The sequence below is a fragment of the Pygocentrus nattereri genome, chromosome 17 (genome assembly GCF_015220715.1).
Source record: "Pygocentrus nattereri isolate fPygNat1 chromosome 17, fPygNat1.pri, whole genome shotgun sequence".
NCBI lineage: Eukaryota > Metazoa > Chordata > Actinopteri > Characiformes > Serrasalmidae > Pygocentrus > Pygocentrus nattereri.
Genome location: NC_051227.1, coordinates 22,039,946 through 22,055,991, shown reverse-complemented (window position 1 = coordinate 22,055,991; position 16,046 = coordinate 22,039,946). Strand labels below are relative to the sequence as shown.

General features: G+C 39.5%; 1 protein-coding gene across 3 annotated transcripts in view; it reads right to left on the bottom strand.

The window, feature by feature from the left end:
- The window catches only part of stard13b (StAR-related lipid transfer (START) domain containing 13b), a 133,005-nt gene that overhangs the window by 78,979 nt on the left and 37,980 nt on the right, over nucleotides 1-16,046 (bottom strand). For all 3 annotated transcript variants that reach the window (XM_017708618.2, XM_017708619.2, XM_037546783.1), the window contains one exon: nucleotides 11,622-11,652. In XM_017708618.2, coding sequence (XP_017564107.1) covers nucleotides 11,622-11,652 — 31 coding nt within the window. The remainder of the gene's footprint in view (nucleotides 1-11,621; nucleotides 11,653-16,046) is intronic.

The following is a 16,046-nucleotide window of genomic DNA, read 5'->3' as shown; positions in this document are numbered from 1 at the left end:
CAAGCTTGCTAATGCTAATAAATGGGGTGAAGAGTGTCCTGAACAGAGAATGCGTTCCTTCCAGTCCCCCACAGTCCGCCTTTGTTTTCAAGCACTCACTGGCTTTGGATGTGCCTTGTCACTGGAATAACCCGACAATGAGACAGGACAGAAGCTGGCGCTTGAGGCCTTCTGTCCAGTCCCAGGCTTCAGCTCCTGTGGCCTCTGGATGACAGCTTCAGGGCAGCTTGCCTCTGCCCTTCAGTCATGTCAGGCTTTGTTAGATGGAAGGTCTGACAAGGTGATGTTTATCATAACAAAGAGACCTGTCGTTTATTCATACAGCACAGAACGGATTCAGAATGGACAACATCCAGTCTCCCCAAGAAAGTAGGCTGGCATCCTTCAGATTTGGTGCATCTAGGCACACACAGACTCTTCAAAATAAAGGTTCCTTAATGGTTCTGGGCTTGAATGATAAAACTGGTTAAGAACCATTACTCTATGTGGATTGAAAATGTTTATTTTCATACTCACAAATCTCATTTACATTAAAAGAACCTTCCATTAAAAAGCTATTTAGGGAAAATTCTAAGGAATTTCTCAAAAGAACCTTTTAAAGCACCTTAGCTTTTAGAAGTGATGACACCTGCCACACATACATGCACTGGTCAGACCAGCTCTACAAAAACTTTGACAAATTTGTTGTATCACTTTGGGAAAAGCCTTCATTATGAGCTAGACTGATAAATTGCACCAGATCCACTGAGATATATGACTGAAATGCATTAGCGTAAATGCTAATTCATTGGCAAAGCATCAGTCACGTCTATCAGTTGTCTGGCCTACACACTAAAATCACCCATGTTCACTCCTCAGAGCTTAACTCACTCATATGGTTGAACTGAAACTGATAAAGTCAAATGGAACTGAATTTGCATTCAAATATGAGTTGTACTTCATCCAGCTGGTCTCTACATCAGCTAATTCTACCAAGCGTACTTTGAGCAATACCGTAGAAGAACCAATTTCAGGTTTCCTAAAAAGCTGTGTCTCACACAAAGATTTGTGAGTGTGAAGAACATTTTAAAGCCTTGAAGAACCTTCACATAATGTAAAAGTTGCTTACTAATTTAAGGGTTCTTCCTAGAACCATTACATTATGTGAAGGGCCCATATCCTTTTTTTCTTTTTCTTCTTCAAAAAGCAGTCCAGGCTGAACCATACCTAATCATTTCAATGTGAATAGGTGCAGCTAAAATGCTCTAGGCTGCATGGGTGGATGTGTGTGAATTCACTGGCTTTTCGTGACATCACTAAAGCTCAGCTCAATTGAAGTGAACCGTCACACAAGTCAAGTTTACAACATTGTTCTATTAAGTTACATTTAAAGTTTAAAATAAATTTCCATAGCCAGTAGATATGGGAAAGATAATCAGTTTACTCAACACGGTTAAGTCTGAAAAACTGATCTGTATCTTGATTGTAACAACACAATTGACTCTGCTTCACTCAGTTACTAGCCTCCTTTACGTAGCATCAACACGAAACGACTGAATAAAGCTACAGTGTGTCAAATCACTCTGTTGGTATAAAGTAGCTCATAAAACTACCGCCACCAAAGTACCACTGCAACGGCAATGCTAATTTCCTTTAGCGCATCTATGCAATTTCCAGTTTTTACATTAGCACACAGCTAACACCGTGGTACATCTCCTTCACCAACTGTGGCTAAGTTTCAAATGTCTCCACACTCCCTACATAGTGCACTAAAACACTACCCAAACAGTGCATAATATGTCTGGCCATAACCATCAGGATTCAGTTACATGTGCACAATTCCACAATGGACAGAGTTTTATAACTTCAAAACTCATGTGGTTATGAAGTTTATCATAAACAGTTATTACAAGTTGCTCATCATTATTACAGACTAAAACCATTAACCAAAAAAAATGTATGCTCTCAGAAATACTTAACTGTCACTGGGGCAGGACCCCTCTTGTCACTGGGGTGGGACCCTCAAGGGTTCATGTCAGCACCTTTAGTAACTGTACCATAATCCACTGAAATGATATTTAAGTTGTACTGACTCCACACACTTTGTCTCATCTTCAGGCTTTATTTTATTGTTCTGTTTTAAAACTTTAAGTTATGAAAAGCTTCAAATATGTACTTCTGACCTGTGAAGAACTTAAAGTACACAGTTGGACCTTAAATCCGCTGTTGTACCTTTGAGGGAACATTCACATTGTTTGTACCTTGATGAATGAAAAATGTACCTGCACAGAACCTTCATTTATGACAGTGTAGGAGCACAAAACAGCTCTGGGATGTAAAGTAGTCAACAACTTGACTACTAAAGTAGTCAACAACTATTTACAAAAATAAACTCGGGTTGGAAAATTGCAACATTTTTATCACATTAAACCAATTCCTCCAAAGTCCATGTAGGGATTTTAGGAAGAGGGTGACTAGAGTTCTGTTTATATCCAAGGAAAGACAAACAACAAAAAAAACATGATGAGGGTCGAGAAGTTCAACTATTTTTCCATATGTGTCTGGCTGTTTCCTTTTCTTAAACATGAGAACTGAGGAATGTGCTGTTGACACTGGCTAGTTTAAGCCATGTTTCCAAAAGGACAAAGCATGGATTATTAATTTACTTCAGAGAGTAAGCTGCTCGGCCAATCGATAAGTGCCTAGTCTAGACGTGGATACACTCAGTCTGTATGAAAGCAGAGATGAAACACTGAACCTTTTTGGGGGGGGGGGGCTCTTGGATGAGAGCAGCTCCAGCAGCTCCTGTGTTCTCAGGGAATCCTAAAAGCGCTCTGGGTCTTGTTTGTTCTCGACCTCTTCCCAGGGGTCTGGCGCTAACCAGCCTCAAAGCTAATGCCCCTTTATGGGATCAGAGAGACATCTGTTTATCAGACCCTGTCCCACTGCTGGGTGCAGGAGACAGGCCACTGGGGCCGATAAAGACACAAGCTTGCAGTATTGGAAAAATCTGAAGTGGCTGTAAGTCATATTTGCAGAGCGTGCAGTAATGTCTGTGCAAACGCATACCAGCAAATACATCAAACTCTGTTCCTCTTTTAATTGAGTTAGAAATATCTGAGCAGGTGGCAGTGACTGAAATGGTTCACCTCATGACAAAACAACAAGCAAACATGGAAAACTTTCATTCACGCTCATCTAAAAAGTCTTTACAGAGACACAATCAGTGGCACATGACACATTTTCATTATTGTCAACGCTATAGTAACGCTTTTGTGCATTTTGTCACTGTCAGAAACAAAACCTGATAACGTTTATAACTGAAGGAAACAAGCCTTCTTAACTTGCAATGTAAGGTAATGTAAAATGTGTCTCCCAAGTAAGTTTGTATTGTATTAATACAATATAAACTTACAATATATATGATTAATACAAGTTTATATTGTATTAATAACTTCATATTAATTTTGATACATTTATAAAGAGGGCAGCTAATGTTGTCAAGTGACAAAAACGGAGATACAAGGTTTTGTCACAACCGCAGCAATAAACCAGAAAGAGGCTGTGCATTACAGTGATTTTCATTCTGAGTATTTTATTGCTGCCAAGCAAACATGGACTGATGAAAGAGGACAAGAACCTTCAGATGCTGATCACTGTGCATTGCGATCATTTCATAAAATTTTTGACTTTTTGTCATATAATAGTAAACATATCATTACATAGCATTGCTTTTGACACCAAAACCTTCACTTTATAAGTAGTTTTTGTTCATTTCATTAGATTTCTAGTTTTAACATTAGCACAAAGCTAACAGCATTGTATAACCACCACCCCCACCCCCCACTGTGGCTAAATTTCAAGTGTCTCTATGAATATGTACAGTAGAATAATGATTACTGCACCCAAACAGTGCATAATATGCCTAAGAAATAACCATTGTGGGATTCAGTCACATGTGCACACTGGACAAATACACTCTTTGTGTGTGTAAGGAGCCATAATTTCATAACTTCATAACTCACACAGCTGCACTATATACAAAGGAGGGAGCTGTTTGAGATTCAACTAAAATATGACTAAAATATGGACATCTGAAGCATGTAAGACATTCAAATGACATATTCTTTAGTTGGTAATATTACAGTTTTACTGTAATCATATGGTAAGTACTTTAATTCAAAGGCTGTGATATTAATGGATGGGCAGTTTAACCTGTTGGCTAGAAATACATTATCAGGGCCTCAGTTTAAACAAAACTGATATCTTACTTCTTTTACCAATACTCTATAAGCAGCATAAGCATCAAAGATTATTCCACTAACAGCACAAGGGTTTTTACTGGCTTGGTGCAGTGATACAGAATTCAGTCATCGTGGGGCGGTCATATGTGCGCATGTATTTAGTATTTTACAGCAGCTGTGAATGTGACTCAGCCAATCAGCTTTTAGAACTAAAACTATCTGTATTAGAATGGTCATATTATTCATTACCTAAGAATAACAAGCTAATCATAAGCCAGTTTGCATTGTTGGTAGTTAATGAATAATACACCTTAAGATGTTATATAAGTGTGTATGGTTTTCAGATGTTAGTAAACATCCAGATTTTAAGGTATAAAAAAACATAAAATTTATGCATTTTGATTTTATATTAAAATATCATTCTACTTAAAAAGTTACAGAACACCATGCATGCAGGACTAAAATAAACTGAAGTGCTACACTGGCACAGTCCTGTGATTTATCCATAAACGTAATTAATTGCATAACATCCAAGTTTTTAAAAACAGCATTTGTGACAGATTAAATAAAATAACGTTTTAATTTTAGAGCCAGTCATCAAATGGCAATACCCAAACCTGCAGTAACTCAGGCTGTGGTCTGGAGTAGTTCTGTACGTCTGTGGAGCATCACATTAATGAGCAGATTAGTATGCTATACAGTCTGCAAGCCATCTGGCCACGATGCGCAGTGACATCATGCAGTCTCTGTGGCTCAGTAGTAAAATATGAGAGGGGAATTTTATCCCTCATGTGCCTCAAACTCTACAGGCTTCGACTCTTTTTTTATGCCGTCATCATTATTTTTGCTATTAGCATGGCCGTTCAATTCAAAACACATGGGCAGTTGGTGCGGTGAACGTAACTGATTGTGACATCAAGTGAGGCCAGGCCTCTTTTTCCAGCAGAAGTATGCACTGCTAATATGGATAACCTCACTATTCCACACATGGTAAAATATGTTCCCAAAATAAACAGTGAGGAACAAATTACTTCTGATGATCTACTGTCCAAACATATTTGAGCAGGACCAGATAGGAGAACTTTCCACCTGGTAAGAACAAAGCTGATATACAGCCACCATGGCAACTGTTATACAGTCACTCTGTAGTACGTAACATTCGGAAATAACAAAGGTCAATTCAAACCCTAACTGGATTCTTCAGCCATGTTGACTTAAAGGCATACTCCAGCGTTGTTTAACCTCAGCTGCATCTGCAGAATGTGGACACTGACAGTGGTTTTAACACATTCACTGTACTTCAATATCACAATATTTTTCTAATCGTGTCATTATAACCCCAATTCCAGTGAAGTTGGGACGTTGTGTAAAACATAAATAAAAACAGAATATGATGATTTGCAAATCCTTTTCAACCTATATTCAATTGAATACACTACAAAGACAAGATATTTAATGTTCAAACAGACAAACTTTATTGTTTTTAGGAAATATTCACTCATTTTGAATTTGATGCCTGCAACACGTTCCAAAGAAGTTGGGACAGGGGCAACAAAAGACGGGGAAAATTGAGGAATGCTCAAAAAACACCGGTTTGGAACATTCCACAGATGAACAGGTTAATTGGAAACAGGTGAGTGTCATGATTGGGTATAAAGGGAGCATCCCTGAAAGGCTCAGTTGTTCACAAGCAAGGATGGAGCGAGGTTCACCACTTTGTGAACAACTGCATGAGCAAATAGTCCAACAGTTTAAGAACAACGTTTCTCAACGTGCAGTTACAAGGAATTTAGGGATTTCATCATCTACAGTCCATAACATCATCAAAAGATTCAGAGAATCTGGAGAAATCTCTGCAAGTAAGCGGCAAGGCAGAAAACCAACATTGAATTCCCGTGACCTTCGATCCCTCAGGCGGCACTGCATTAAAAACTGACATCATTCTGATACGGATATTAACCACATGGGCTCAGGAACACTTCAGAAAACCACTGTCAGTGAACACAGTTCGTCGCTCCATCTACAAGTGCAAGTTAAAACTCTGCCATGCAAAGCGAAAGCCAGATATCAACAACACCCAGAAACGCCACCGGCTTCTCTGGGCCCGAGCTCATCTGAGATGGACTGACGCAGAGTGGAAAAGTGTCCTGTGGTCTGACGAGTCCACATTTCAAATTGTTTTTGGAAATCATGGACGTCGTGTCCTCCGGGCCAAAGAGGAAAAGGACTGTCCGGATTGTTATCAGCGCAAAATTCAAAAGCCAGCATCTCTGATGGTGTGGGGGTGTGTTAGTGCCCATGGCATGGGTAACTTGCACATCTGTGAAGGCACCATTAATGCTGAAAGGTACATACAGGTTTTGGAGCAACATATGCTGCCATCCAAGCGACGTCTTTATCAGGGACGTCCCTGCTTATTTCAGCAAGACAATGCCAAGCCACATTCTGCACGTGTTACAACAGCGTGGCTTCATAGTAAAAGAGTGCGGGTACTAGACTGGCCTGCCTGCAGTCCAGACCTGTCTCCCATTGAAAATGTGTGGCGCATTATGAAGCACAAAATACGACAATGGAGACCCCGGACTGCTGAGCAACTGAAGTTGTACATCAAGCAAGAATGGGAAAGAATTCCACCTACAAGCTGCAACAATTAGTGTCCTCAGTTCCCAAATGCTTATTGAGTGTTGTTAAAAGGAAAGGTGATGTAACACAGTGGTAAACATGCCCCTGTCCCAACTTCTTTGCAACGTGTTGCAGGCATCAAATTCAAAATGAGTGAATATTTGTAAAAAACAATAAAGTTTATCCATTTGAACATTAAATATCTTGTCTTTGTTGTGTATTCAATTGAATATAGGTTGAAAAGGATTTGCAAATCATTCTATTCTGTTTTTATTTATGTTTTACATAACGTCCCAACTTCACCGGAATTGGGGTTGTACACTCGCAGGTATTTAAGTTTGCATTAATAAAGTGCTTCCAGAGAACCGATAACCTGTGCTAAACAATGTCTTTTTTGTTCACTCCTGCTTATTTACAGCAATATTACACCAAAGCCGTTTACAGTGTTGTAAATGTTAATAAAAAAGAGACTTTCTAGAAAGGACTTATTTCTGTGTTAATGTATAATCCCCTGCAAAAAGTGCACCAAGACCAAACTACTAATGGTTTTGGTCCGGTCAGAGTCCAGGATTACACCCTATAGAGAATCTTTGGTCTCAAATTAAACACAAACTTGCTTGGCAATGTTTTTCAGCTGTTTGAAGCCATCAGCGCTGAGAGGAACAGTCATGAGTCCTCTTTCTGTAATAGGCAGTCAGCAAGTTTTCCCACAAATTTCAACATTTAAAGACATCAAAGGGACAAGCTATCTCATAATAACTCACTTTATCTATTTGTTTATTTTTTTATCATAACCGTTTTAAAACTTTTAAAACTGTTTTGCCATTTTGTGCTTGGACCATTTTTTCCAATAGTTATTTCAACTCTGCAAAAAGCACCTAACAAATGCTATACATTGTGTTTGTATTTTGGTGTGTGACCATATAGACAATATATTGTCCAGCTGTCACCATTTCTTTAAAGGTAAACTCTGGCTGTGAAAAATGTAACTATGTCTATCTGTTGTAATTATGTCTTACATTGTTGTACCTTTATGAATGAATCATGCAAGTGCATAGTACATTTATTTCTAACAGTGTATAGCTCAGCTGCTAGGCTAGCCTTATGAACTATTTACTTAATGCATGCTGGGTACTGTAGTGAGAGAACACTGATGACAAATCAAGAAAAATATAAAATCATGAATTCTGTCACACTGATAAGGATGAAGGATTTATTGGTACAGATTTAATGCAGAATGCTGTGTAACATGTCAAATAACATATTAAACTCTAGTTTTAGGCTGGAATGCCCCTGCAGTGGGAAAGCAATGCTACACTTTCCAGCCCATCAGTCAACAGCAGCCATACTCAGCCCACACAGGTACAGACTGAGTCTGAAAGTGAGAAGCGTCTGCATGCCATAATGTACATTTGTGCCACATGACCTTGTGCTCTCGGGGTCATATGAGAGAGCAACTTGAGTCCAAAATGGAATCCCAGCTAACTCTAAAGCAATCTCCCAGCTGCCCCCATGGGCCACATCATGCTGCAGCAAATATTTCACCTCACCATAACAGTAACACTGTGGCGGTATGCCTCTCCTCCAGCCCCCCCACCCATTTTAACTGTGCCCCACACCAAGCCAGCACACAGAAATAGGCCTATAAATGAGGGCAATACATGCCTCCGCATTCTGTAGACCTCCAGACACAAGGCCACCTGTCTTTGTCTGTCACATTGTCACTGGCTCAGCCAAGAGCAACACAACCCAGAGAACAACAAAGCACCAATACTGCCCCCTGAGTAATAAAACAGACTTTACAGTGTGAGGTTTACACAAAAAAGAAATAACTGCATGAAGCTCATTTTAAAGGAAATTAAACTGGTTTTGTAACATTGCTGCATAATTAAGATCTAGAGAAAGTAATTCAGAGTGGCTTGAAATGGCAAAAGTTGTCAAGTCAGAGTTGTTTACAGTGGTGGTGAAAATAACCAGAGCAGAAGTGTTCATTACCTCTAAAAGCTGCTTCACAGAAAGTTATTACATGAAAGGTTTACGAATACTCTGCCTGATGCCTGAGACATGGTCTACCATAGTTTTGAGATGTGCTTTTGTGAGGAGAAATTCATGCCAAATTAAAACACAATTCACAAATGACATTACTTTCCAATGGTGACATGCGGGACACACGCCAAAATGAAAAGCAAATCTCCTACTGCACTGTTTTCATGTTACTTGACCTCTTTACATGCGTGAGGATTTGTATTTTAGAATTAGTGTCAGAGTTTAACACAATTCACCTTGAAATGTAATCAATGCACATTTATATGCCTTTCCACCAAGTAGACCTTCAAATCAAATATATGAAATAAATGTAATGGGTGTTTAACTTTTCATGTTGACATGTTTTCTGCATGTCACTTAAAATCTTATTACATATTAAAAATTATTACTCAGAAACAACAAGGACTTCAGTGCAAACTGGTTGAGCTATTCTTTGGTTATAGAAGTGTGTGATTCAGTTCTGACCTTAATTCAGCAATCATTATTTTAAAAATCCTCACATACTGTTTTTCAGTAAAGAGGTCAAGCAATGCAAAAACAATAGGGGTTTTGCTTTCTATAGTATTTTGCCACATATTTTGCATGTCGATGGACTGGCGACCTGTTCAGGGTGTATCCTGCTTTCCGCCCTCTGACTGCTGGGATAGGCTCCAGCACCCCCCCCCCGCGACCCTGACAGAGAAGCGGCTTAGAAAATGGATGGATGGATGGATGGATTTTGCATGTCACTATGTAAAAGTAATGTCATATATTGGTACATAGCTTTTTTGCATTTCCAAAAGTATTCACTCACCCATCCAAATCATTGAATTCAGGGGTTCCAATCACTTCCATGGCCACAGGTGTATAAAACCAAGCATGTGATTGGGAACAACAGCAACTCAGCCACAAAGTGGTAGGCTACATGACAGTGTGGGGTCAAGGAATGCTGAGGCGCATAGTGCGCAGAGGTCACCAACTTTCTGAGTCAATCACTACAGACCTCCAAACTTCATGTGGCCTTCAGATTAGCTCAAGAACAGCGTAGAGAGCTTCATGGAATGAGTTTCCAAGGCAGAGCATCTGCATCCAAGGTTCACATCACCAACCACAATGCAAAGCGTGGAATGCAGTGGTGTAAAGTGCTGCCACTGGACTCTAGAGCAGTGGAGACGTGTTCTCTGGAGTGATGAATCATGCTTTTCCATCTCGCAAGACTAGTGTAAAGTTTGGTGGAGGGGGGATTATGGTGTGGGGTTGTTTTTCAGGACTTGGGCTCAGCCCCTTACTTCCAGTGAAAGGAACTCTTAATGCTTCAGCAGACTAAGAGATTTTGGACAATTTCATGCTCCCAACTTTGTGGGAAAAGTTTGGGGATGGCCCCTTCCTGTTCTAACATGACTGTGCACCAGTGCACAAAGCAAGGTCCATAAAGACATGTATGAGCGAGTTTGGTGTAGAAGAGCTTGACTGGCCTGCACAGAGTCCTGACCTCAACCCAATATAACACCTTTGGGATGAATTAGAGCAGAGACTATGAGCCAGGCCTTCTCATCCAACATCAGTGTCTGACCTCACAAATGTGCTTCTGGAAGAATGATCAAAAATTCCCAGAAACATTCCTACACCTTGTGGAAAGTCTTCCCAGAAGAGCTGAAGCTGTCATAGCTACAAAGGGTGGGCCGACATCATATTAAACCCTATGGATTAAGAATAGGATGTCATTCAGGTTCATATGTGTGTAAAGATGAGCGGGATGAGCCAATACTTTTAACAATATAGTTTATGTTACCATTATCAAAAATTAGAAGACCCATCTAAGTTCACTGGTGGCTTTTGATAGTAAATTAAACGGCTAGATTTGTGTTGTGAGCATTGTAACCCCTGGTTTCTATAACCCCTGCTGTAAAGAAATCAGATTCAGTAATTTTCTCTGCAATGAACAACTTCACATCAAACCACCCTGAATAACTTTGCTTACATCTCAATGATTAAGTTATGCAGACATTTTGCAAAATTGCTGAAATTCATTTTTAAGCATGCTACATGTTACCATTTAATAAATGGCCAGCATATATAGACAACATGAAATGCAATTGCAGTAACAAATGTTGAAATATTTTCATTTTGTAAGTCAAACAACTGTCTTAATACATGTTTCTGAGTGTACCACATAAGGCTGAGCTACAGCAGGATTAGAATCATTTAGCTCTGAACAAATTACCCCAAGCAGTAAAGCTAACTGTGCTACTATAAACTTGTTTAAATATATTTAAAGCTGGCAAAAATTTCATTTCCTGCTTGAATTTGCTGCCTTTTAGGCTTAGTAGGTTTATTAAGGTACAAAGCAGAAGGGAGCGTGGAATATTTAAGGGCTTAAACTGTCACACAATGATGTGCTTTGGTGATTTAATTGTGTTAGTGGAAACTCTCTTCACACCACACATGCAGTGTGATTACAAACCCTCTCACACAGTAAGGCTCTTGTCAGAGCTGGAATTAAGTAGATTTGCTGCAGTGCTGTGGATAATACAATAGAGGAACCATGATGACTAATGGATTTGAGCTTTCTAATAGAAAGCGTAGGTAAAGATACCCAAAGAGACAGTTTCTGAATCAACTACATCCACACTTCCACATCAAGCTAATGGGTTATGTAAACTGTTCTGTCCTATAACAGCTTATAGAACCTTTTCTCAAAGGGGATTTCATGAATGCAGCTTACAAAAGTAAGAGAAAACCAGCTCCTACCTGCTCCTCCACGTTTAGTCTTGATGGACATCTAGAAACAAAAGAGAAAAAGTTGGTCAAGGCTGAGCTCTAATCTCTATAGTGCAACTCTGTAAAGGTTTCAAATAGTAGAGTCAATATATTTATTTATTGCCATCAGAAGTAGCCTAATCTAATACTCAAGTGAAAGTGTTGTACTTCAAATAAACACAAGTAAAAGCAGATGTGCAAAAGTGCAACTTAACTCCTGAATAACTAACTACTAGAACTGTGGTGTAACTTCATAATTTATTCAGCGAATATCAAAATAGTAACTGACGTTGTTTATGCACTGTTATTCTTATTTTAGGGCTAAAATAAATGATAAACCTCATAGGTCAATGGGGTGGCCAGTAAGTACAGATGCTGTCACCAATGAAATTGAAGACAAATAAGGTATTAGTAGCCAAATGTTAATGCCCTTGAATAGTAAGTTAACAACACAACACACACTTTCTAAGCCACTTGTCCTCCTGGATCGGAGAGGGTGCTGGAGCCTATCCCAACTGTCACTGGGCAGAAGGCAGGAAACACCCTGGACAGGCTGCCATACACACTCATATCTAGGGCCAAGTTAGCATCTCCAGTTCACCTCACTGCATGTCTTTGGACTGTAGGAGGAAACCCATGCAGGCACAGGGAGAACATGCAAACCCCACACAGAAAGGACCTTGGTCGCCCGGCTGGGGAACCGAACCTAGGCCCTCCTTGCTGTGAGATGCCACTGTGCCACCCGACAATGCAACACAATTATCTATGTTGTTATTTGTCTTTAAGGCAGTCTAGTTATTTACTATTTTTAAGCTGCACATCCTTATTAGTATAATGTTGATTTTACAATTGAGACCTAAACATTTAGCCCAGTCCTTCTTTTTGAGTCTGTGTGTGTGATAGTTATATGTAAAGATGTATGGTGTGGTCCAAAAAACTCCCACCTGACAGCACATAAGAGATTCCAACTCACTACATCCAAACATAACTCCACTGCTTTTAAAAGGAATTTCACCAATTTTTTAAAATGTCTGCATAATTCAATCATCAACACATAGTCATTCAGTGGTCTGATGTGAAATGGTTCATTGCAGAAAAACGTATTTCTTAACAATGGTGTTGATAGGAACCAGGGTTTGCAATGCCCACAACACAAATATAGCCATATTATTTTAATTCCAAAACCACCAGCAAACCTACACATGTTGGGGTTCAGAATTTCTCCTGTTTGGCGATATCACCAGCACTGTGAACAATTCCAATTCAAACTTTACAACTTCATGATTTAATTATGCAAAACTTTTGATAGAATTGGTAGAAATCCCCTTTAAGCTGCTTATAAGAGTTCATACCCAGATTGAATCTGTGCAGCAGATTCTCCATGTTGGACTGAGCTGTATGTTTTAACACATAATAATACTCCTTTCCTGTCATGATGGATAAAGCCGTCACCTGACCACTGGGCTGTACTTTCTCCCACAGAGCTGTGGAGTTGACCCAGGCTAGCATGATTTACCATGCTCTTAGCCCCGCCCACACAGCAAGTGCTACTTGTTTAACGACAGGGTTGTGATTCGCTCCGGTACTGATCCACAGGTGTCCAGTTTTATACTCTCAGCCTCAAATGTCTGCTCCCGTATGCGGCTAACAAAAACCCCACTGGACCTCTAACTCCACTGAACATGTTTATGCACAAGGAATATGTCTCACACATAAAAAAATGAAATTATTTGAGGTTTTCACATATAAAATGCTTGAACTAATGGGTTGGTTTTATATATTTTGCATTCCAGGCTTAACATGCATTTAATATGTTTAATATTAGAAATGTTCTGTAGCATCTCTCAGCCTGACCAATTCGTCAGAATTCACAACTTTGCATCCATTTTGTGTTTTCATCTATTCTCTCACTTCAATACTCAGCAAGCATTACACCAATATATTATACAACCATTGAGAACACCCCCACTGCAAAGAAATCCTGACTACTAGAATAGTCACTTACAAAGAGGCTATTCAATACAAATGTGATATTCTGTTTTAGTGGTTGTGATGTTAGCTATCTGGTTTCCTTCTACATTAGCCTGCTAACAGAAAAAAAAACATTTTAAACAGTCCATCTACCCCAAAGTCCTTGTTGTTTCCCAAAAGTTCCTCCCACCTTCAACACATGTCATCAGAAGGGGGTTTCCCTAATTATTAAACCAGTAAATCTCAATCTGATGCCATTGAGGCACCAGTGAGTAGGTGAGTAGGCATTTACAATATATGTAGAGATGATGACATTTTTCATTTTGGTAAAATCGCCCTTCTAACATGTATTGTACTTCAGGGAATGTGTATGTAAGACATAATGCTACAGCGAATGTTATGAAGAACAGTGATTGGCTTCAAAGCTTTCAAATTTTACCAACACAATCCTGTGTTATTTCAAAAACAATTAATAACAATTAAATGAACAATTAAATTTAGATTCACCTACACAGCCACCAAATACAAGAGCACAGTGCACAATTCTTAATCAATCATTAAATACATGTCACGTCATCAATATAACAGCAATCGTTAAATGATAGACAGTGCTGCTAACTATGCTGTGGTGTGCTGGGGTGGAAGCATGAAAAAGAGAGATGAGATGCAACTGGACAAGCTGATCAGGTGAGCGGGGTCAGTGGTCGGTGTGGAACTGGGCTATGTAATCAAGGTGGCCAAGAGAAAGACATTACACAAAATGTTCTCCATTATGGAGGATGATGGCCACCCACTGCACACCATCATCACGGACAGGAGGAGCATGTTTAGTGGCAGGTTGCTGTCACAGGGCTGCTCAACTGACAGATTCAGGAGATCCTTTGTCCCACTAGCCATCAGGCTCTTGAGCTCTTCCCAGGGGGGCCAGAAGAGAAGAGAGAAGAGGGAAGAGGAGAGAATCTGAATCTCTCAATGCACATATGGACACCTTACTGTACATATTGCACTTTCTGTAGCCACTGTCGTGTGTCTTGCACACCTGGACACTCCACATTAGACATTTTATTTTGGTACCAACATCTGCACATATTTATTCAGCATTGTCATTATATGCTGTTACCTGTGCCTCCTTGTACAGTCATTATTGCACTGCCACATTCATCCCAGGTTATAGATCTTAATTCAGATTGTTGTATGTATATATGCCTGTAGATAGACTTTTTTATATTTATTCTTCCTGTTATATTGTTTACACCCTTATTACTATTACTGTCCTGTGTGACTGCTACAGGCTGCTAACTGTCCTTCGGGATCTATCTATCTATCTATCTATCTATCTATCTATCTATCTATCTATCTATGTATCTATGTATGTATGTATCTATCTATCTATGAGAAAGCTGGGTAGTATTAGCTTAGCTAGCATGATAACAGCTCTGCTCACCACAGAACAGGTTTGAATCTGACTAACTATAGCACTGACACTAGTTTAGCTGACAATCACTCAAATTTGACAGAGTGAAGTTGAGCAACTAGAGTTGTAAGGACAGAAAGCTGAAATTAAACTTAATCTCTGGTGTTTATGGTGTATTGTAGTCTGCTAGCTAACCTAATTACTTTGGGATCCATTTGGCTCTACAGTACAAAAGAGGCCTCGGAAGCCAATGCAAAATGGATTATATTGAGAATGTATGCAATGCAATATATTTGTATTATGATACACAGTCGAATGCAAAAGCTTGGTGCCCTTGGTCAAGTGACGTGTTATTGTTTTTGTATCACATCCTCTACAGAGTATACCTATTTTAATGCACAATTACTGCTTATTTTCTGAAGATAACAGTGGGGGGTCTGTGCAAAAGTTATGGCACATTTTATGATTTATGTACATGGTGATTCAAAAAGATTAATCAGATTTGAAAATGATTTATTTCACTTGTAAATCATTACAGAACAATGCAGTAAATTGTAAATAGATGTGAGCATTAAGTGTATTATGTAACTCTACAAGCTCTCAGTGTGAGTCTCCTCCAACTGTACTGACAAAATCAACGCCATAGTCAAATCCATCCCACACTCAACTGAGCATGTCGAGTGTCACTGCACTCACGGCTCTTTCAGTGTGATTTTGGAGATCATCCAGTGTTGTGGAAGCAACAACGGGACGCTCTGAGCTGCTGGGGGTTCACTGCTGATGAAAATCACGTTGCACAGTTATGATGGATTCACTCTTATTGAAGTGGAGACCGCAATGCACTTTCTGCTCAGGGGTCACATCTCCTCTCAGACTGAAGGGAGCCATCTTCCATCGACAGTCAGTAACTCTATGATCCCATCTTTCAATTGGTATGTGATTGGTTCCCAGGCGCCCCACGGTTGTAAAAATATGGCGTTTCAATCAGATTAATGTTTTTGAATCACCCTGTATTTTGTATAATTTTTCCT